The following is a 23556-nucleotide window of genomic DNA, read 5'->3' on the forward strand; positions in this document are numbered from 1 at the left end:
CCCCTAGGGACAGCTCTGGTGGCAGGGGGGAGCAGAGTGTGAGCGTGTGTGTTCATAGGGTGCATCCCACACACAGACCCCCACAGTCACACCCCCTCACACACTCCAGCCACCCTCCCCCCACACACAGCATCCCACAAACACGCACACACCCTCCCCCATGCCCCACACACCCACAGCCCCTCACAAACCTATACGCACCCCCTCCACAACATACAAGAGTAAGACTTCATTTTAAGCTACTGTGCAATCACCTCTGTACACTACACAAATGCATGTAAATTAGGACAGAAAGATTTTTTGAAATTAAGTTCATGAATGTTGTAGATATTTGATTTTTAGAGTATAACTTGGTATTTTTCTGGTTCCTAGATGGCAAAGCCCCTTGCAGAAAGGACTATTTCTGGGGGCAAGGGGAGGGACTTCTGGTGGCAAAGGTCAGGGGTTAGGGGCGGGACCTCCAGTCACAAGATGGTGACCGAGGGGCAGGGCACCAGTCAAGGGACAACCTATGTGGCACTCAACAGCTTACCAAAACTCAGTAAGCGGCCATCCACCCAAAACAATTGCCTGCCCCTACCCTACCATAGATGTTGCCTGCTACTACACTTCAGTAGTCTCTGCTAGGTTCACAAGTACTACCTGATAGTTCCTTATGCTGTTGGATTATTTTGTCATATTCAAAGAGTGCCTTTTTATTGTATGAAGATGATGGTAGCAAATTGGGAAGCATAACAAGCTTTGTTGCATATCATGATAATTACTATGGTTCAATGTCTAATCAGTTCTATTTCTATCTAATCAGCTTTTTGTTTGGGTTCAAAAACTATTTTCTGAGCCCCCGTTTTTGTGTTGCAGACAGATGGATAGGTCCAGCTCTGCCTATTAGCAGTATAACTGCTACTGAAAAGCTGTCATTCAGGGTTCTTCATCTAGCCTACACTTCAGCTCCTTCCTCTACTCTTATGTCTTTCCTCGTCGTTTGAAAAAGGCAGCATATTGCTGTTTCTCTTCAGGATGATTAAGATGTGCCTTTTCCATGGAAGCTTCGTCCTATTTGCCTGCGTTGTCACACTTTTTTTTGGATGCAATGTAAGCTGTGAGACTTTACCAGAATGCTAATCGGTATCTGAGAGCTGGCTGGCTTGACTAAATACAGAGCAGATGTTGGATGGTAATCATTCTTGGTCACCAGCACTCTTGGCAGGGTGTAAATTAGCAATCTGAAGTGAGGGCTGCTTATTGTTGAAGCCTGTACTGCAGTTCCAGGCACCCAGATAGGAATTTACAGTTAAAGTTTTAAATGCAAAATATTACTTGGCAATGTAATGTCTTAAAAGAGTTAGTGTTACAGTTACATGCCAGGTAGTGAATTACTGCACAATAGCATATAACCAGTCTGATTCTTGTGTGTCAGTCATCCTCTTGCACAGCAATCTTTTTTGAAACTTGTATATTAATGTGTGCTGTAAGCTAGCTTGTAGTAGAAGCTGTATTGAAACAGTGCTGTAAGCACACCAGTCTGAAGTCTGCAAGATCGTGATTTTCTAGTCCAATTCTTGAGAATCAGGAAACCAATTCATTTAAAATTGAGTAAAAGTAAGGGTTACACTTGCTTAAGTTTATTCAAACAGTGCTGCCTGCTCTTTTTCTTCTTTTTCTTTTTCTTTTTTTTTTTTTTTTTTTTTGCTTGTGGCTCAAGAGTGAAATAATTCATTGTGCCTGAAGATTTTAAATAAAACCTCCAGACCTTGTGTGGGATGTGACCTTGTTGCTGCATATTCTGGGAACCTTGTCACGGTAAAGAGTTTGTACGTAACTTTATAAATGTACATGGATCTTGATCAGTATGACATTAAGTTAGGTCTCTGTCATTTTATGGAACACTGGTTATAACCCAGGATATGAAGTTAAATGGAGTTTTCCTACACTCTGAGAAGGCTGGGGATGAGAGAGACATTTTTGTTTAAGAATTATTCTGAGTGACAAAGAAAAGGGTTGCAATGCAAATTGCCAGAAACTGGCAAGCACTGATTGAGTGTATTGTCTGAAGAAGTGCTGTGCAACAGCACCTGAAATGGGTGTAAAGGTTCCTATTTAGAAAAAAGAAAATGGTTGGAGGGGGCAACTCTAAATGTTTGATTTATAAGTTTTCTTTGACTCTTAAAATTGTATGGTTCTGAATAAAACTGTATTTTCACCAAATAAAGCTGTTTTTCCCCCTCAGCGTGTGGGAGAAAGAAATATCAACCTACTTTGATGGGAGAATTTAAGTCCAGACTAAAATCTGTAGACCAGTGGAGGCCAACCTTTGTGGCAGGTGTGCTACAAATCAAGCACTGTTCCCTTCTTGATTGACACTACACTGCACTCCCCTTCCTTTACCCTGTTTGCTGCTTTTTGGTTCCTGCCCTATCTACCACTGTGCTGCCTGTACCCTCCCTAATCTGCTGCATGCCACGTGCAGGGGCTGCTCATGCCACTTGGGATATGCATGCCATAGGTTGGCCCCCCCCGCTCTAGACTGTCATCCATAGAAGTCAATATGGCAACTGCAGTAGATTCTCTCGCTCACCAACATGGCGGGTGCAGGAACCAGGGACTTCTATAGATCTATAGATGTCCCTGGCCCACAAATAGCTGTGCTGTGATATGGCAGTACAGCTGATTGCGGCTTGCTGAAGATGTCTGTTTCCAGCCTTAAATACCAACAGGTCTGTCTGGCTCACAAATCTTTTCTGAATCTGGGTCTCTTATACATTGGCATCTGGTCTGCTCTTGTGTTTTAAAATTTGGTGAGGGAATGTGCCTGTGAAAACAAGGATAGAAGGGCACTGATGGGACCTAAGCACTCATCAGGTGCAGAAGACTTTCTCTTTCTGCTAGGTTTACAGTGATACTGTATGTTGATTTGTTCTGGTTGACAGTAGTTGTCTTGACCAAATTCTGTGGTGTGGGCAAGAGGGAAATGTATTTACAGATTAAACCTCAGAAAAGAAAGTAGTTTTTTCATACTTCCCTTGATGATCATAGATTACTAGTAATGGAACATGGGCCAAATTTACACCCCAAAAATGGCATCTGTGCCTTTTTCAGCTAGTAGTAGTAATGCCACAAGATTGCTTTTTGTTTCTTTTTAATCTAGGCAGTAGTCCATCTGGTGACCATTGTGGGACCTATTATTTCAGGTGGTTGCATTTGCATGCTGTTTGGCACATCAGGGCCCCTGAACACCACTGCAGTACAATTAACAGCTTATTATTAGAGGATTCCATTCATGGTGTTGGATGTTGTATTCTTCTTAAACTGTGGGCCGGATGAGTGGCATGGGGGCTGGTCTGTGGGTTGGACCATGCGAGGGATTGGGCCCTGTATGCCCAGATTGGGCTGTTGGCTGCCCCAGCCTGGCCCTGTGTGCTTGGATTGGGTCACATTCTGTCCCAGACTGCCCCAGACTTGTGTGGCTGATCTAGCATGCAGGGCCATGCTATCCACCTTCCCAGGTTCTCTGAGTCCAGAAATTTAGCAGTATGGGAGTGGCAATTAAGGCTGTTACCAGTTCTCCTCCACCAAATTTTTGGATCTGTGGGAAGCCTGGCATGCTGGATGACATGGCTTCCTGGACTGGGTCTGAACACCTTCGCGCTAGAATACTACAAAAGGGAATTCCATATTTTTGTAACGTTAGCGTCTATGTTTTCAACAAAGGATTAATGTGTAGAGTCTAGGAGTAATCTATTTACCCTCAGTTTTAAATCGTGATTTTTGAATTTTTTGAAAAAACTTCTTTCTATGGCCATTTGTTTCTCAAGCAAGAGACAAGGAATGGTGCAGGCCACACCCTAAATAGCACTAGCCTGCTTTGCTTTGATTGTGGTTTGTGATGGTGGGCAAGTTGTGTGGCTTCCAGGTTTGAATTTCCCATCTGTAAAAATTGGGTTAGAGTACCATTAAAGATTGTAAGGATCTTGAATATTGTTGTGGTGGAGCCAGATGAAAACATAAATGCAAGGAGTGATGTTGAAACCAAAACCAATGAGACTGAACACAACCAGGCCCATTACCGTAGCTTTATGGGGTGACGGCTGGTATTATGGCTTCCTAGAAGAGCGTGGCAAATTGGAATAAATGTAAATTAAGGAAAGAAAAAAGCAATTTCCAAAAAACATTTTGGATTTCAAAAAAAAAAAAAAAAAAGCACTGGTTTGGTTGGTACCATTTATTAACAAGTCCAAGTAGGTTTTTCAGAAATGACTAAATGCACATTGTAGTGAAAGATATAATGGAAAATGTGGTGTTTCCAGTGAAAACCAGCCCAGGATTTCATTGTTGGTACAAATATAATAAAACCAGCTAGTCCAAAAAAGCCACTGCTATCCCTTGGCTAAGAAGAAAAAGTGTGTAAACTTCCTGCTTTTGCTTAATCTGTTCTCTTGCTTAACAGGCAGGAAGGGTTCAACAGTTTATAAAGAAGAGCCAACTGTATCCTAGTAAAGGTGATCTTGCAGATTAAAACAGGTTTTTTTGTCTTTTCAGTCCAAATAATTTTGTCTAGTTCCTGAAGACGATCAAAAAACAATGGTTGTGATCAGGCTACTATTAGTGTTGAAAACAAGTGGTGCTATATCTTTAAACCATTTATTTTGTGCACAAAAGGTGTTTATTAACTGCATTATGGTCTGATTAAGTTTCCAGGTGCTAACATTTTATATCAGTAGTTTTAGAACAGATTCAAGGTCAGAAATGTCTGCATCTATTTTTTTGCTTTCTTTGAATGTCCTGAACAACAGCCTAACCTCAACAACAGTAAGGTTTGTTAATTGAGCAGTCACCTCATGCTTGCCTGCAGGTTGTTTATATGTAACTGCGGTGGAGGAGGAAACCTGGAGCTGAATCTGTACTTAAACTTCCAGTATACCAGAAAATCCTGGATTCACTATCCAACACAAATATAAATTGCTTTGCATTTTAAAATCAAAAGGGGAAGAAAATACAAACTGCCGTGTATCTTGCTGTTGAAAAGAAAGAAAGAAAAATTCTCAGGTCCAATGCTAATGGCATCTGATTACAATGAAACCACTTTAGTAGTCCTATTGCACAGATACTTTGTTTCTGATATCTTACTCTTTTTCATATAATATATGCAGTGTTGCAGCTAATTAAAGCAACACCTCTCCAATGCATATGAGAAGTTGTTTACACAACTACCTGTCTAATGGAATTGAAGAGTTATGAGGTATGTTCCAAAAATAAAGAACTTGGTGAAGAAGGAAATGTAATTCATCCTCCCATTTTTTTTATAGAAGATGAATAAATTTCCCTCTCTTCTGTATTCCAAGTGAAGATATATTGATGCAAGACTGTATAGTGATTAATGCAGCAGAGCTTATCTGAATGAGGGCCTGCATTTGACATGAACCACCTTCATTGTAATTTCATTTGCTGCAGTTCCTCTTTTCCTCCTTCTCTCTCTACCAAATCTCTTCTACTGTTGAAATGTTTTGGGTTTTTTGGGGCCTTTTTTTTTTAAAAGGCCCATTTTAGGAATTCACATAAGACCTGGATGCAGCGGGGGTTAGTTCACTTTCTCCATTTGCAGTGACATTTTAAATAGGCTGAGTTCTCTCTTCTTTTTTTCCTCCCATATTCTTTCCATGGCTCTCTGTACTCTTTAATATTAAACACAAGCCATTTTTAATGCATTACTTCCCAAGGATCTGTTCCCTCTGACTCTGTTAGTTGTATAATCTTCTTTCCCCAGCACAAGTCAGTAGGGTTTCTGTTGATACCCCAGTATATTGCAGGCACATTCAGGAAGTCAAGCAGAAACTAGAAGAGCAAACTTCATGGATTCAAAGTAGTCTTGAGTGTTGAAGAATTTTTTTTAAGTGACTTCAAAATGAAATAGATGTTTAGAGAGTAGCTGCAGTAAAATTATTGTATTCTCTTGTTTTTCAAATGCAATAAAGTTTTAGTATAAAATGTATATAAGTACTGATGAACTGCAGTGTTCTGATACTTTAAAACATCTTTATTCCATTTGCTATGGCCTGGAATTTGTATTGACCAATTTATAATTTTCACTGGTATTACCATAGATATAGATAAAAATAAATTTACTACATTGATTTTTGTCTCCTTCTAGGTGTGTCCATTGTATCTTCATGCATAAGGCTGTTAATTTGATCTAATTGCTGTGTTTTTCTTTTGCTATGTAATAGGGAGATCCAGGTTTTAAGCAATCAGTATTTAGGAAGTTGGTGTGAATTTTAGCATATAATGGTTAGAAGATCTTAAAAGTTCAGTACTTGGCAGATAACCTGTGTTTTTATTTGTGATGAATTTAAAGCTCTTTGTGCAATGCACATTTCTGTTAAACTTGTAGTGAACTTAAAATGTGTTTCAGTAGAGTACAGAAAGCAGTAAACAGGTATTTTTATAGTTAAACGCTGAAGAGAAACTTCTGGCATTTTATAATGTCAAAAGCTGTTTATTGTAGGTGACTGAAATTATGGACTACTGATATTAAAAAGAGAAAAGTACTATAATATGAGCACATCTTGGAATTTCTGTAAGGCCATTCTTGTTTTGCCTGTTCTCCAGCCTTGCCTACCACTGGAAGTATCTTACAATTCCCTGCCCCCTTCCTCACAAAATTGAGTTACATAAATATGCTTCACCTTTTAATAAATGCAAAATTGTTGTCTTCCATCCCTGTTTTCCCTTCCCTCCTCCCCTCCTGAATGTGTAAATCTAAAACAGAGAAAGCATTAGCCAACAGTTGAAAGGACTGTGAAGAAACAGTACTTTTGAGAAAGGAGAAAATTAACTCAGCCACACATCAAATGGGTGTTATCTGCTAAGCCTAATGTGCCTATTCCCACATAAATATCTTCATCACTCAAGAGTCTTTAGTCTTGTCCCACAGCTATGAGTGGTAAAGAGCCTCCTTTTATAAATTGGGAGAAGCTAAAAGAGTAGTGTGCATTTTTTCCTAGCTATATCTTTTTAATATAATACTAGTAAACATTAGAGGACAGGAGGAAGAGATTAGTGAATGTTTTCTGTTTGTCCTCCTGGGAGGGGAAGTGTGTTGCATCTTTACATGGCCAGTGAAATTGGTGGTTTAGCAGTCACTTTCACCTACCAGTCAGCGAGTTATATTAGGAAGCAAGTTCATACAGGGCAGTTTTTCCCTTTTAGATGGAAAATTATCCTTTTCCTTTAGCAGAAGTGGGAAGTTTGTGATGCAGATTCTGCTATCTACTACATTTTTACATGACTAAGAAATCACTATTTTCTCATTCCACAGAAATGTTCCTATTACTACCTTCTAAATCAGTTATGGGCAATTATTTTGGGCAGAGGGCCACTTACCGAGTTTTGGCAAGCTGTTGATGACCGCATGGTCATCCTTCCCTTTGACAGGTGCCCTGGCCCCTGACAGGTGCCCTGCCCCGTGGTTGCCATCTTGTGACTGGAAGTCCCATGCTCTAACCCTTGACCTTTGCTACTAGAGGTCCCTCCCCTTGCCCCTAGAAGTACTCCTTTCAGCAAGGGGTTTTGCCATCTTGGAACCAGAAAAATACCAAATTATATTCTAAAAATCCAACATCTAAAAGATTAATTAATTTGATTTTATAAAAATATTTTTGTCCCGATTTACATGCATTTGTGTAGTGTACACAGAGGTGACTGCACAATAGCTTAAATGAAGTCTTGCTCTTGTATGTTGTGGTGGGGGTGGGTATAGGTTTGTGGGTGTGTGGGTATATCGGGTGTGGGGGAGGTTATGGGTGTGTCTGTGAGGGGTGGATAGGGTGGGAGTATGGCTGTGGGGTGAGGGAGCATATGCGGTATAGGTGGGTATGGGGCTTGTGGGGTGCTGTGTGGGCAAAGGGTGGCTGGTGTGTGTGAGGGGGTGTAAGTGTGGAGGTCTGTGTGTATGGCAGTGTGAGGGGGTGTGGGTGTGGGTACATGTGTATGGTGGGGTGACTTACCCTATGAACACACACACTGCCCCCCCCACACACTGCTGCCAGCTCCCCCTGGATCCTACTGCCCCTGGCTCCTGTCATCTTTGACAGGTAGCCAGGAGAAAATGAATATTTATTAAATTTTTTAGGAGCCCCACGAGCTGGATAGAATGGCCTGGCAGGCCAGATCCAGCCCACAGGCTGTATTTTGCCCACCCCTGTTCTAAATAGTGGTATTTCTATCAGACCCTGTAAGTCTATATCCTGACAAAAAAGGACCGCTTGTTTTGTGTTCAGGGAGAGGATATTGACTAACATGTAAGGCATTACCAACAGTGATGCAAGCGTGTCTGCATCATCTTGGTATTCCGTATTTTCTTTCTGTTCCTCAGGTTGGTATGTCTTTATTAAATATGGAGAAGAATGTAACTCTACCATATTATATCTGTTGTACCTCTGAAGTCCTGGTGACTTTTGTGTTTCACTTATCCAGTGTAGTGTAGCTATGCAGCTTTCCTCACTGTACCTTCTGGAGCTGCTCTGAGACTTGAAGATCTCACTGTCCCAGGTATTTTAAAACCAGGCCAGCTCTTTTGTGGTCTGCATAATTTCTTTTTCATTAAAAGCTTTTCAAATCTTGCTTCCTGTGAAACAGATGTGGCAATTTGTAGCTGGGCATGTAATGAACTGTGGATATTTGCCATGTTCCTTATATATATATAAAATTTACCTGGAGAATTTATGTAGGAGTTATTCTGCATATAGAATGGATCAAATTAGGATTAGCTGGGTGCATCTACATGAAATGCTTTACTGTGCCACAAATTAGTCTGCTGCTCAGTAAAGCATCACCATCTACATGTATGCAGGAATTAGGGTGCAGTTGACTAATTTCCTGTAGATAGTCCCATCAGATAAAACTGGTATCCAGCAATGCAGTAAATTACTGCACATAGACACGCATGTAGACGGTGATGTCAGGATTAGTTTACTCTGGCTCAGGTTGAGCCGGAGTGTATTCAGTCACATTAATTGCACAGGAAGATGCACCCACTGTGTGTGTTATCACACTTCAGTATTAAAGCATTTTAAATTTCTGTAATATTGCAACAGGAAAGAAACTTTTGTGGTATCTTTTGTAAAAATTAAAAAAGAAATGAACTGTTATCATGCTTAATTGCCTTTGTGTTGACTATGTATCCTGTATTTAATCAAATTACTTAGGCAGTGGGCCTATAATCTGTACGGTTATTAGGTTTTATTAACATAAATAGAAAGAAATCTTGCTGCCCAAATGATGTCATGTACCCTGTTTTTGTATGTTTTCTTTGTATAATTTCCTTGGCCTTGGGGCAATTTAAACTGGTTCTAAAAATCTCCATGAAGATAAGCAGAGCCATTTCCCAAGATTAGGGACAGATGGCTTCAGTGCTTTCATTTACTTGATTTACTGCCAGATGCTTTTGGAATAGTGCCTTGAAATGTCTGGAATTCAGTCTCCAGCATAATCATGAGAAAACCAGGAACAATTATGGAATGTTTGTATATCTGAAATATAAAGATATATCACTCTAGGCCCTAATTCAATAGAGTACTTAACAGTGTATCTAATTTGAAAGATTAGGTACTCTGACTTCAGAGTGACAATTCATAGCCTAATTTATAGTTATTAGGTATACGGATTTTTAACCAAACTTTCTGGAGGTAGGGCATATCATCACTTTATAATATTGACAGGGAAGAAGCGTGATGAGTTAAAAGTACATTAAGATTGTGTTTTTGTGAATCGGCTAAAACGTCCAGAAAAATAGATAGTCTTCTTTAAAAATAATAATGTGAAGTATAGTTTCCCTTGTTACTCTTTCTAGGTAGTCTTTCTATCAGTTACATCCTAATGGCAATAGTGGGAAAGGAAGCGAGAGTTGCAAGAAAAACTTGTCACCCGAAGCTAAATTAAACAATTACCTTAACTGGTTGTAATTCAGGACCCTAATGTTTTTTATACCATTTCTGTGGCTATTTAAATAACATCAAGCTAAATTCTGTTTTTCTAATTAATATGTAGAAAGAAAGTTATGATTAATGTGAATTGAGCCATGAATGGAATATCAGGTTTGCAGCCTGAATTCAGAGTGAGTTGAATGAGGAATCTGGTAATTTCTTCCTGTTGTAGTAAACCTTTTCTTACTGCTGTCAAACTTCAGCTGTAATGCACAAACAGGAAGCAGGCGTACTATTAACATAACTTCTGCTTGCTTTCCAGTAGTATTTAACAAATGAGTGTTTGTAGTCTTGTAGCCATTTCTACTGTGTTAGAGATGGGGGTAGAATACTGGCATTTGTTTAGCATTAGTATCAGTCCTGATAAAGAGAAGTAACAGTAAGTTAATACCCTGCCACACATTTAATTTAAGTTGTGATGGAAGCCAGTCACAAAAATGTTACACAATTTGTGGAATATTTTTGGTGGTTGGCTTCATGTTTTGTTATGCCATTAATTCCTTGAATGTGTATAGCAGGGTTACTATTTATGGCACAGTTAAGAGGTTAATTATACCTTAATTGTAATATCTGGCAGGGACTTTTGCTTCAAAGATGGTTAAAAGAAGGCAAAATGGAAGAAGTTCCTGCAGCCTTTATTACATGGATTCCCAGCTAATTTCTGAGAAGTTCTGACATGTCTTCCCTTTCACTGATGGTGTATTTCCTTGTTGTAAATTGTGGGTAAATTAAAAGCCAGTTGCTAACTTATGCACATATAATGGTTTGTGTAAGTGATACGTTGCTAGCATGTAAACTGAATAAACAAAGTCATTTTCAGCACAAGCAATGCCTTGCATCTGTTATATCATCTTATAACATAATGCAGATATAACAATATATCATGAGATAATATCAGTTATCCAGCTGAAAACCTGTGGGCACAGTAGCAATCACTTTCAGCCATGTTACTGCCAATTTCAGCCATAGGTATGTTATAGTAGCTTAATGCATAAAAGTTGAAAACGGATGTGAAAAAGCCTATCCTAGTTGTTGAAGCGTCAGATTGGTATTTATGTGGAAAACCAGTCTGACTTAAGTTTCTGGAGCACTGTAGAAAGCATTGTGCTTTCTTGCTTTCTGTTTGAACCAGGAAGACATAAGAACTGCAAGTAAGACATCAGTTCTGACATTCAGCTGGATATCAGTTTTTGCTGTATTTTCCAGTGATCTCTATACGTTTTGGAATGTGAGCAATAAGGTCAGAAGGAGCCAGCTCTGAAGCACAGTCCAGCAGTCAACTATTCAAGCCCTGCATGTGCTTACTGGGTTGTGACGAAAGTTATAATTTACCAGCTTTGAACAGCATAGTGGGATGGGAATCTAGTTTAATTTTAAAAGGTTGCATATTAAAGCATGTTTGTTGGTCCAGTAAAAGTCAAGGTACAATGCTATCTTGTCTGTAGCTCAGGAAGACCTGGTATCACTTAATGCAGATTAGTGTTTGGCTTAAAGATTTTCTGCTTTGCATTACCCTGCTTCAATGACTTATTTAGCTGGAAAATACAGTGAACAAAGCAACTGGAAATATGCTGTCAAGTGAGTGATCTCAGAGACTAGGGAGCCAGATGTTGATTAGAAAGACTTGTTGTGTAACACAAGAGCTATTGTGTATGAAAACCAAGATCCTATTTTATTCCCTTCATTATTAACTTCTGTCTGATATATTTGCCTGAGGATAGTCTGTAGTGTGTGTGTGCATGTGCGTGTGTGCATGCGTGTGCTCATGATTATAATTAATTAAACTTTTCTGATAAGCTTGACAGGTTGAAAAGGGATTTTTTTTCTTTATTTTTATTCCCTTTTGGATATTTTTTGATTAAATTGTATTGGCAAGATAGCAGAGCTTGTTCAGTTTAAAAGTTGATTCTGTTTCCCTCATTACTGAATAATACAGTGGTTCCCAAGCTCATTTGTGAGACTGTTAGTGGTCTTCAGGTGGTGCGTGGTAGCATCACAGCCTCTCACTTTTCTTGTGACTTGGTGCACCAGACACGTTGTGTCCACATGTGTGATGCCCCACAGGATTATAGCTAGAATTCAGATGATAGTGAGCTTTCATACTTGCTTCTTTGTTTCTTTCAAACTTCCTTTACTTTTAAGCAATAATTTTGACATATTTTATGAGAACTTTTCTTTCCAGGAGCATGACAGTCTGCAGGAAATGTGAAGTCCATTTGTTCAAAAAGTTGGGGTACCACTAGTGCAGAGTAGTGGATTTTTCTTTTTATGTCTATAGGAAATAAAAACAGAATAACATTTTTTCTTTTTGCGTTAAGATTAATATCTATCTCTTACAATATGGCGAATGTTATACATTTGAGCAAAAAAAATTGCTTTGATTTACTATTAAACACTCAGGAATTAAAAACCTCAAGACTGCTTGTAAGAATTAATATTTGTTGTTCAGACTCTGTTCTTTCCATTCTAAATTGGATAACGTTTTATTTTTTCTGGTTAAATGGTGTATTACTATTGGTTTTCTTAGACTGTTCAGTACTAGTAAATCAAATATACTGCCCAATAGTATTAGTAAGAGTTTATTCTTCAAAACTCCAATATCTATATTGGAATGTTTCTATTTGTACTGATTTGGCCAGATCAGTGAAGGAAACTTTCCCCAGCTGCATTCTAGAAAACGTCTCCAGTGATGATCATTATATCTACAAATTTAAAACTTTTTAGAACGGGTGAGCTATTAATATTTTAAGGTTCAGTGCCTACTTAACTCTGTGCAGACCTCAAAAACTCTAATGTGTATTCTTCATTGGTTAATTCCTGTTGTTGGTATTAAATCTTAATCATTTACACTGATGGAATTAAATTTAATTCATACTTTAAAGTGAAATCCCAAAGCTGAGGATTAAATGTGGATTCTCTCTTTTAATGCAGGTTGGAAAAGAGACTGTGCAGACAACTGAAGACCAGATCTTGAAAAGGGACATGCCACCAGCATTTATCAAGTAAGTTCACATAAATAAGTGTAATTTACATGACAGATACAGAAAACCTGCTCCATGACTAAGTTCATTATTTGTTTCAGTGTGAGGAAGGGGAAATGTATTTATTTGCTAAGATTCTTTGCGATACCTCAGATTTGCTTGTCCTCATTTGTTTTCTTTAGTAGTTCAAAGGGTGATAGACTTCCTGCTACAGCTGAGAGAGAGCCAGATACTGCTTTTTACTATGACAGTCTTGGCTTTTTTTTTTTTTTTAACCTATGATAACTTTTTTTTTAATGTGCTTTCCTAGTGTTCCTCCAGAAATAAACAGTAATATTTTTCCACATGCTGGGATTAAAGAATGCTGAAGAACCTTATAATAAATATTTTTTCAGCAAAATCTCTGCTTATTTTACTGGTTGCGTGTATCAGTGAGAATATAGCCAGTAGGTGCTTCATGTCATGGCCTAGAAAACTATTTTCAGATACCTAAAGACTAGTGACTAACACTTTTAAAATTACATTCAGGACTTAGTATTAATGACATATTTTTATCATCTGTAGCCCAGAGTCTTTATTTTAGAAATAAAAGCTTCTTGGCTATCGTGACACTGCCAGGCTTGTCACTGGCAAATGACAAACTCATTTAACTGACTCTCTTTCCCCATCCTCCTAATTCACTGGTTACTTTATTGATGCTTTTTACTGACATATGTCAAGTTACTGAATATTTTATTCTATTTTTCCAAGCCACAGGATGCTGAAAATCTGGATCAGGAAACTCCTAAAGCAAATAATGAAATAATAAATGCAAGAATGCTGGGACAATGATGTTTTCATATGGGGGTTAGGGATAAGAGGAGGCAAAATAATTCTGAAAGGGAAATGTTTCCAAATAAATTTTTGGGGGGAGACTTTGAAGAATCATGTGCGTGGTAGGCTCTGGTTTATGGATTTGGAGAATAGAATTGTGATGTTATATAAAAAATCTTACTTTGCTGTCTCCATTTTCAGTAGTGGTTTAGTAGTTATTTTTTATTTAAGAGGGTGGTGAATTAAATTAATGACTGTCTTTGAATTTTTGAGCCAGAACCAACTCTGTTTAATACTTAAAAGCTTCCAGAGCATGTAAGAAGTGTGTGTGTGGGGGGGTAAGTATCATCAAGGATATTTAGGCAAGTAAGTATGAGGCAATATTAATCAAAGGTGTTTGAAAAAGCACAGTGGGAATTCAGTTAACCCTTATTGCATCCAAATGGCATGTACCCAGCTGTGAAAGTGGTGTTTTGGCACTTAATAGAATCACATCCTGGGTTTAATTATGCAGCGTGGACATGTAAGCACATACGCCCTGGACATGTGCAGTAGGCTACACTCAGGTCAAGCAGCTACCTGGCTACATATGAATGGACCCTGGCTTTGGTTCCAGAAAAAAAACAAAGAGCAGGAAGGTCCTCCCATCATTTGGTTAGGGGAGGAATCAGAACACCTGGGTAACAGACCTTCATGCCCAGAGGAGATTTGAACCTGAATCTCTGATTTACTAGCACAGCGTACTGACCACCACCGCATAGCTTAGGCGGTAGCCAGGCCCTTCTCTATCTTTTCTTCTGAAACAGAACCACTGCCGTTTGCAATTAATAATCACTGCACTGCTCTTCATCTGTTTTACACAGTGGAAACTTTTCTGTCCTACTGGGAGTAAAGGTCCAGTCTAGAACCTAGGGCCTATTCCCTGCCAGGGTGGTACCTAGCTCACTTAGCCTTATACTGTCTAGCATGTTCTTTTTTTTCTGGCTCCACATGTATTCACCTTTTGGCTTCCCAGGGGGGAACCTGAAAAGGAGGGCTGGAAAGGTCATTGTATGGTACCCTATTCTGTAGTGTTGGGGTTAGAGTGCTAGAGGTGCAAAGGTTTGAACCTCCTGCGGGCGAGGGATTGGTTTTAGAAAGCAGGCCTCCTACTGCAGGATGACTGCTGTAACTGTTCAGCTACCGGAACTAAAATGTGGGAAGGTTCTTCCCCTCCCACACCACCGAGCTAACGCCCTATTAGTCACAGGTTTTTGTCTGGTTACAACTTCATGACTGAGTTGTGCTCACTGGGCCTGTATTTAGCTGAATACACTGACATTGTTGCACATGCTCAGGATTTGTGCATATGCTCAGCATCCATTCTGTGCAGGTAATAAGAGGATAGAATTGTAAACTGCATATGTACCAAAAATATTACTTTAGCAGCTGGAAGACTTCATTTAAATGCAGATGGGTAATGGCATTGCACCTGACATCTGCTGTTATGCACCTAACAGTCACAAGTTGTTGCTGAATTTAAACAGTTTGGGTCTGATTTACACTGAGGGGAAAAAAATTATCTCAGCTGCTCAGTCAGTAATTAAACCTGTTCCATACCATATTTATTTAAAAAATAATATCCTAAAGTAAAACAGGTCTAGCACAGATTCTTACAAGCAAAATTCAACATGTACAGGTTTCCCTTGCCAACCACGGGGATTAGGTTCCTGGAAGTTCCCATGGTTGGCAAAACCACGGTTGGTAAAACTAGAGACTTGTGGGGAAAAATGGGGTTAGGAACTTGAATGGGGCCTTGGCCAGGCCGGGTTGTGGGACCTTCCGAACCTGGTGGCAGTGGGAGCCATCCACCTGTACCGCTGGACAAGCCAATAAGTGGGGGGAGAGGGAGGTCGAGGCCCCTGTAGATAGGGAGCTGGGCAGAGCTAGGGATGCTGCCCAGCTGGGCGGTGCTTGGGATTGGGGGCTGGAGCAGGATGGGGGTTTGAGTGGCTCATCTGGGAGAGGGGAAGGGCTGCTGCCCTCAGTGCAGCCCTGTGCACAAGAGGGGCAGCACAAAGCAAGCAGTGGCAAGCAAGGAGATCCCTGCTTGGCTTCTCTGCTTCCTGCTGAGCTGACTTGGCATGGCAGGGAGCTGAGAATTCATGCGGGGATCTCCTTGACCACCGCTGCTCACCTTGCGCTGCTCCAGCAATGCACCTCCTGCATATGGGGCTGCACTGAGGACAGCAGCATGGTGCAAAACCAGCAGCAGGCGCAGGCTTCTCTGCTCCCTGCCACATTGGGTTGCAGGGGAGGGAAGCAGGGCACAGCAGCAGGTGGGCCTGCAGTTCCCTGCCACCATGGATAGGGCAACTCCAGCAGCGAGGTGCGGATTCAGGGGGCAGAAGCTGAGCCCAGCTGTGGCCTGCTCCTGCCTCATGGAAAGATCAGGGGCCCATGTGCTCCCCCCCTACTCCTTGGCTCCCCATCACCACACTGCCTCTGGAAGAGCCACCAGGCTCTGATTGCCCTACGAGTTGGCTTGGCCGGGGCCGGCACTCAGCCCCCCAAATGTTTTTCCTCCCTCTGCCTGTGAATAACCATGGAAAACCATGGTTACTCAAAACTATATACAATGGTAGGCAAAATGGTATACAGAATATTAACTAGGGATAGTCAAAACCATGGTTGGCAAAACCATGGTAGGTGAGGGAAACCTGTATGACCAAAACCTTTCTCATCTAGACATGTTTGTTTTTAAATTAATTCAGTACATGTTTACAGTTCTCTTTTGAAGGTCTTAGAGCTTATTATTAGCTGCCCTTAAGAGATTTGTCAGTGGTGGCTTCAATGCAGTATTTGTTTCCTCACCCCAGTCTCTCTTTCTTTTCAACCCTAACTGACTAATGTAACTCAACCTTAACATGGGGCTACTGCTGGGGCCCAGGGGAGAGGATGAGTTCAGTTTCTTGCTCTTTGGATGTTTGTATGTGTAGGGGGCTCTTTAATTAGAGTGGCTTTTGGAGCCATGCTAAAGCTCCTGGAGTGTTATTTGTACAAGTGTCCCTGTGTTGAAAAATGGCAGCAGGGGCATTTTAACTAAAGCTGTAGTTAAAGTGCCCCTGCCACTATTTTTAAGAACGGAAACACTGATACACCTGACGCTGGAGGTTGCTTGATTACTTGAATCTGTTCCAATGTGCTGTAATTAGTGTGTCGGAGCAACCTCGCTACATATGTACAGGCACCCATCACTTTTTTTGCTTCTCTGAGGCTGACCCCACAGGATGAAAATTCCACCAAATTAATATAATCTGGTGTGTTTTTGTGAAGCTCTGTAGTACAGATGGGACTGAGATTAACAAATTTACTGTGGCTGGTTAAACAGCCATCAGATGGCAACTTTCATTTTCAACTGACGTAAGCCACATTGAAACCGTTGACCTAGTCATTAAAAACCTGTATCCTATTACATAGTTGTCTCAGCCACCAGGGACCTTGAGTAATGCACATAATTTAAATCTAATGTTTTGAAGTCTGTTCATATTATTTGCTTCAGCTTTTATGAAAGGGGAAAATCCTTTGAAAGAAAAAAAAAGAGATGAGTTTAAATTTGAGAGCTAGGCACAGGGCAGCTGCAGGTCTGTTTTCACTCACAATCAAATATAAATTCTGCCATTTTAATTTGAATTATATTAGAAAATAAACAGTGGAACTTTAGCATGGTTACTAAAATAGTGTTCTTTTAAGTTTTATCTCTCTAGTCTCACTTCATGTAGATTATTTTTAGTAGGAATTAAATAAAATCATTTTTTAATCTGATCTCAAAGATTTAGTTCTGTTATAGGACCATAGGGAAGCAGGGCTAGAAGGGAACCTAGAAAATGTAATTCAAGGCAGAATTATACCTAACAATGTTTGTCATTAAGTCAGATGTTTGTTCAGCCTGTTCTTGAAAATTTCTAAGGATAGAGGTTGATTCCACAACTTCTTTAGTTCCAATGGTTGACTTCCTTCATAGTCAAAAAGTTCTTCCTAATCCCCAACCTATTTTTTGTCCACCGCTACTTGTGGCCATTACTCCTTGTCCTGTCTGCGATAGCCACAGAGAAAAGTCTAGCCCCGTCCTCTTTGTAGCCACTCTTTAGGTATTTGAAGTGTTAACAAATTTCCCCTTGGTCTCTTCTCTACATTAAATAATAAAAATTTGTTAAGCCTTTCCTCATAAGCCTTGCTTCCCAGACCTCTAATCATTTTTGTTGCCCTGCACTGGGCTCTCTCCAAGCTGTCAAGTCCTTCTTGAAGTGTGGGGCCCAGAACTGGACACAGTACTCCAGGTGAGTACTTAGTGCTCACCAGTGCTGAATGGTATCATTAGTGATACCAGTTTAATGATCTGTAGGCTGATTTTTTTTTTTGTTTGTTTGTTTTTTGTTTTAAAAGGGAAAATTTAAAGGTAACATTTGAAGAAAACTCCCTTAACACCAGTGCCAAATGGAGCTGAAGAATCACTTTCCTTGATTTGCAAGAGACGCCACCGTTGATACAGCCCAGTATTATGCTGCTAGGTTTTTTTATTTGTTTGGGGTTTTATTGCAACAAGAGCACGATGTTGGCTCATTCCAGTTTATGGTCCACTGAAACCCCCCAGATTTCTCTGCAAGTACTGTGACCTAGCTAGTCATTCCCCAGTCTATTTGTATGTACATTTCTTACATTACAAGTGCAGGATTTCAACACTTGTTCTTGTTGAATCTCATCCTAGGCCTAACTAGGAGTGTTTGCAGCTCCTCCCAATGTAATGTTATCCACAAAGCGTGTACTCAGTCCTGTGGTCCAAATCATTAATGAAGATGTTGACCCAGGACAGACTATTGGGGAACTCCCACTTGATACCTCCTCCCAGCTAGACACTGAGCCATTGATGACTACTTGTTGAGTGTCAAATCTTACTATGTCCCATGGAGGCCATGGGATGTCATGTATGTTTTCTTGAGTTTGTTTTACTGACATGGCATGTGTAGTTCCTATGTACAGATAGTGCCAAGCTGTATTTAACCTTACCGTTATTATGTCTGCATGAATTGTGGTGTTTAATATCACTAGACTTTTGAAATATCTTTATTTTGACCAAGACTGTTTAGTTGAACAGTACTTAAATGTTCCTCACCTATTCACACTTAGTAGAGGTAACTGCATTCATACTTAGTAGAGGTAACTGCTGAGAACTGGCATTTGACATTGGTTGAGAATTGGCATTTGTTTCCTCATGACTGAGGCAGGTGGACCTAGCCCTTCCCGATGATACTGAATTTACATTTTTAAGTAAGGAGCCACAAAAATAATACCTGACTATTCAGACTATTGGAGGAAGGATATTTCTCAGTACAGGGAAATTTAATAAGTGTCAGTATCTTCGGGATATGTGTGAAAGGATGCAGATATTCTCCTCATCTCCCTTAGATCAGGAGAGACTTTTAGTTTGGTAAACATGTACCTGGGAGGGGGGCAGGAAATTGTATGCATAGTGTGGACGCCCCAGGAATCCAATGGACGATGCATGTAAATGTACAGATAAGAAACCATACTTAAGCTTTGCCTTAAGAGGAAGGGTTTGTCGCTAGTCTTCCAGATACAGGGAAAGCTGCAGATCCTTAGCCAGCAGACTGAGAAATGTAGGCTAATGGGAGAAATTGCAGGAGGCCCTGGCAGAGAGGCCAGAGGCAGAGGCTGCTTTCTGACTTGTTGAGCTGAGTAAGGACTGCATTTTGGGTTTAAGATGCAGGATAAGAACAGATTAAAGTTCTGATATTTTTCTTTGCTCTTCTATTCTTATTGTCTATTTCCCAATGTATAGTTACTGATTTCTTATATTTGCTCTTGTTATTACAGTAAATCTTTCTGTTATCTTTTTACCCAACTATTGTCAGTGATAACTCCTGACTCCATAGCATTTGACCATATGGTCAGGCTTCTTCCATGGAAAGTGGAAAGTGGGGAGGGGGCTAGGATGATCCTTCTTTTCTGAGCATGTGACCAGACAGGGAGTACTTCTTGTAGGTGGCAAAATCCTCCTGCTAAGAGCTGGTAAGACCTAGGTGAAGCAGGTAGAACTGAGACACCACAGGCCAAGGAGTTGGCTGCTCATCACACTGGGTGGGTGAAGTGGGTGGAAGGCAGCTGGGAGCTGCAGCCCCACGCTCTGGGGCAGGAGCTGCCTGGCTGCAGCTTCCCCTCCCACCCCCTGCCTGGGTGGGCATGTAGTGCCTGGCACACATTTCCATGGCTGCTGCCGTTTTCCTGCACTACCTGTTGCCTGGAGCAGTGCATCAGGAGCAAGAAGAGGAAGGGAAGGAGCTGCTGAAGGTGGGAGCCAAGTATAGTACTTGGGCAGCTGCAGCATCAAGAGAAGCAGCCCTGTTGGGAAGCTGTGTGTGTTCACTGGGGCTGGGGCAGCACCATCAGTGGGCATATGGTGTGGGCTACCCTGGGTTGTAGCAGGCAGGGCTCAGCCCCACACACGTGCACACCTTCCCCTGTACACACACACCCATACACTGCCCTCCCCCCCCCCCAACAATATACAAGAATAAAGACTTTATTTTGAGTTATTATGAGATTGCCTCTGTATATATAGTACTCAAAAACAAAATCAGGGCAGAAATTATTTTTTTAAATAAAATTATAGTAGGTTATAGTTAGATGTTTGATTTTTTAGTATGATTTGTTTTTATCTATAATTTGTAAAAATGATATCTTTTGAAAGATTGTGTGGCCCTTGACAGCTCACCGAAACTCATTAGAGGGGCTTGACCGTCAAAATAATTACCCTCCCCAATCTAGCTTCTCTTAGTGCCCATCTTGTTTTTCTACTATGGTGTAGGGCAGGGGTGGGCAAAATGCGGCCTGGGGGCTGGATGCGGCCCACCAGGCCATTCTATCCAGCTTGCAGGGCCCCTAAAAAAAAATTAGAAAATTTATTTGCTCTGGGCTGTCTGTCATGTGACCCTCGATGGCTTGCCAAAACTCAGTAAGTGGCCCTGTGCCCAAAATAATTGCCTGCCCCTGGTGTAGGGTGTTTGCCTCCTCTTTTCCTGTTTTTTGCTGCCAGCTGCATACACTAGTTCTTTGGTTTTCCTCTTTTGACATGTTTTTAGAATCTCTTTTTATTGCTTTGTGTCCCTTATCAGCTGTATCTCAAATCATGCTCCTATACTCTTTCTGTTCCCTAAAAATATGACCAATTTTCCACTTTTTGTAGAATTCTATATTGAGTTTCAATTCATTGAGGAGATTACTGTCTAGCTAGCCTGGTCTCCTGTTGTATTGCCATTCTTCTGTTGGATCAGGATAGTTCTCACCTGTGCCCCTAACTGGGCCTCCTTTGGACAATTTTTTAAAGAAAGGAAGGAGATAAAAAAGAGAGAGAGAGATGGAGAAGCTTTGTATATTTTGTAAGGGATTGTAAACCATCATGGCACAGAAAAATAGATTGGAATTCAGAAAAATTTCACTTTTAAAACATTCACAAGTAATGAACCAACCAACATAGCTAAACATGTAGTAGTAGTTGTTGAAGCGTTGTATCAATATAGTACTGTATGTACTTCACTAATTTTTAAAATAAAATCAATGATTGCAACGAACATTTTCCTTTAAATCCTTTGTCTGATGTATTAAGTGTTTTGTTTTAAACTCTGTATTTGAATGTCTGATCATTTTTTGGGAGGCATGGTGAAATGTATGTAGGGGGAAATAGAAGCAGGAACTTTAATAGGTAAAATAGAAATAGTTGACTTCTGGTATTTAGGAACACTATGTGAAACAACAATGACAATTGTTTTCCAGGAAAATGAATTCCTAGATTTTTATTTAGTGTTAAACGTCTTGTGAGAAATGCATAAAGTAATTGCATTATAGGGGAATGGACTTGTTAAATTCTTGCTTCCTTCAAACATTATTATTACTTGGGTCATTTTGGAAACATTGTAATGACTTCTGTGGCTCAATCTGAAAATAAAACATACTAATATCAAACACATTTCCTTTAGAATTTTTGTAAGTGAAGCCAAAAATGTATCATATGAGAATTTTGCAAAAACAAATGCTGTCTAAAGAAATCTGGCTGATTGGAATAAAACAACTGGCATATTAATGAAGTATGAGCAACAGATTTTGATTTAAAAGTAAGCAAAATCATATAACCTTTGCAGTTGTGTGTATGTTTACCGATTTGCACTACTTCTATTCTGCTCTGCTTCTGTCTTCTGTATCTTTCCCCCTCTCGTACAAAAATGCTGTCAATAAAAAATAGTAACTGAATATGCTGAAGTCTAGAATCACATTTATGTATATTGTACCAGTACACAGTAACTGAGTTGTTGTTGTTTTTGTTGTTGGAGTGATGTTGTAGGTGTAATGGTCCAGGAAAGGCAAGGATTTTTGTGACTGATATCTTTTTTTTTTTTTTTAATTGAGTGGTATCCCAACTACATGGTTGGAGTGGACTTAGGCAAGTTTTTGAGTGCTAGCTCTTTTGGGTATCTATTAACATGTTTTTATTATTGTATAATGTTTAAAAGTAGTAATTGTTTTTTATTGTAGGGATCGTTGTCTTCTAAGGGAAAATGTACAGGCTTGGTAATAGCAATGTATGATTAACTGTAATGTCTTTTTGACAATATAGCATAGAATATTACCATATTTACTTGAGTACATGACAAGGTCTCTCTCCACCTTTCCATATTGGCAAGAGGAAAAAAGCCTCTTGTCTTATTTATTGTATACAAGGAAATCTCGCAAAATATATTGTCTATCATTAAATTGCCCCCAAAAGCAGGATGCTCTCAGTAATGGAAGCCAGCTATGAAGTTGATTAAATGTAGCTAACACTGAGCGTGGCTATAAAACACATGATCCTATTCCTTGCTGCCCCCCAAAGAATTTGTAGACAGCCACCTAACCTCTCTCAGCCTTCTCTTATGGAGGCTGAAGGGATCTAGGTCTCTCAACCTCTCCTCATAGGACCTATCCTAGAAGCCCCTAACCATATGTGTGGCCCTTCTCTGGCCCCTTGCAAGCTTATCCACATCCCCCTTGAAGTGCGGCACCCAAAACTGAACACAGTACTCCAGCTGCAGCCTTACCAATGGTGCCTAGAGGGGAAGTATCACCTTTTGTAGACCTGTTTGTGATGCATCTATTAATGCATGATAGAGTGCTGTTAGCTCTATTAATCATTTTGTTACATTGTTGACTCATGTTCATCTTTGAGTCAGCTATGACTCTGAGATCTCTTTCTGCTGCTTAGAAAGTCATCTGCCAATCTGTACGTGGGTTAGTGATTCCTTCTCCCTCGGTGTAGTGCTCCGCACTTACCCTTGTTAAACTGCATCCTGTTTTATTCTGCCCACTTTTTCAGCTTGTCCAAATCTGCCTGAATCTGCTCCCTACCCTCCAGTGTGTCTGCTCTGCCCCATCATTTGGTGTCATCTTTGAATTTGTACAGTGTGCTCATTATGCCCTTGTCCAAATCACTGATGAAGATGTTGTTTTTACACGTGTTCCTCACTTCCATGGGCTTGGGGAGAGCATGGTTAACAGTAAGGGGGGAGGGGGTGCTACCAGGGGAAAAAGCTGAGGGGAAGCACAGAGCAAAATGGCTCACTGAGATTTATTTTCTCTTCTTTATCATCAGGAGAGGGACAAATCCAAGGCAACCCTCCGATAATTCAATTCTGTACCTGGAAAGTTATAAGAAACTTGTAAATTTTTCATATATAGAATCTAATTACGGGGTGGGT

The 23556-nt window shown here is 40.2% G+C and overlaps 1 protein-coding gene across 2 annotated transcripts in view; it reads left to right on the forward strand.

The window, feature by feature from the left end:
- VCL (vinculin) overlaps nucleotides 1-23556 on the forward strand; it is a 105755-nt gene that overhangs the window by 21973 nt on the left and 60226 nt on the right. For both annotated transcript variants that reach the window (XM_019555557.1, XM_019555556.1), the window contains exon 2: nucleotides 12909-12979. In XM_019555557.1, coding sequence (XP_019411102.1) covers nucleotides 12909-12979 — 71 coding nt within the window. The remainder of the gene's footprint in view (nucleotides 1-12908; nucleotides 12980-23556) is intronic.

Source organism: Crocodylus porosus, unplaced genomic scaffold (genome assembly GCF_001723895.1).
Source record: "Crocodylus porosus isolate Cpor-Errol unplaced genomic scaffold, CroPor_comp1, whole genome shotgun sequence".
NCBI lineage: Eukaryota > Metazoa > Chordata > Crocodylia > Crocodylidae > Crocodylus > Crocodylus porosus.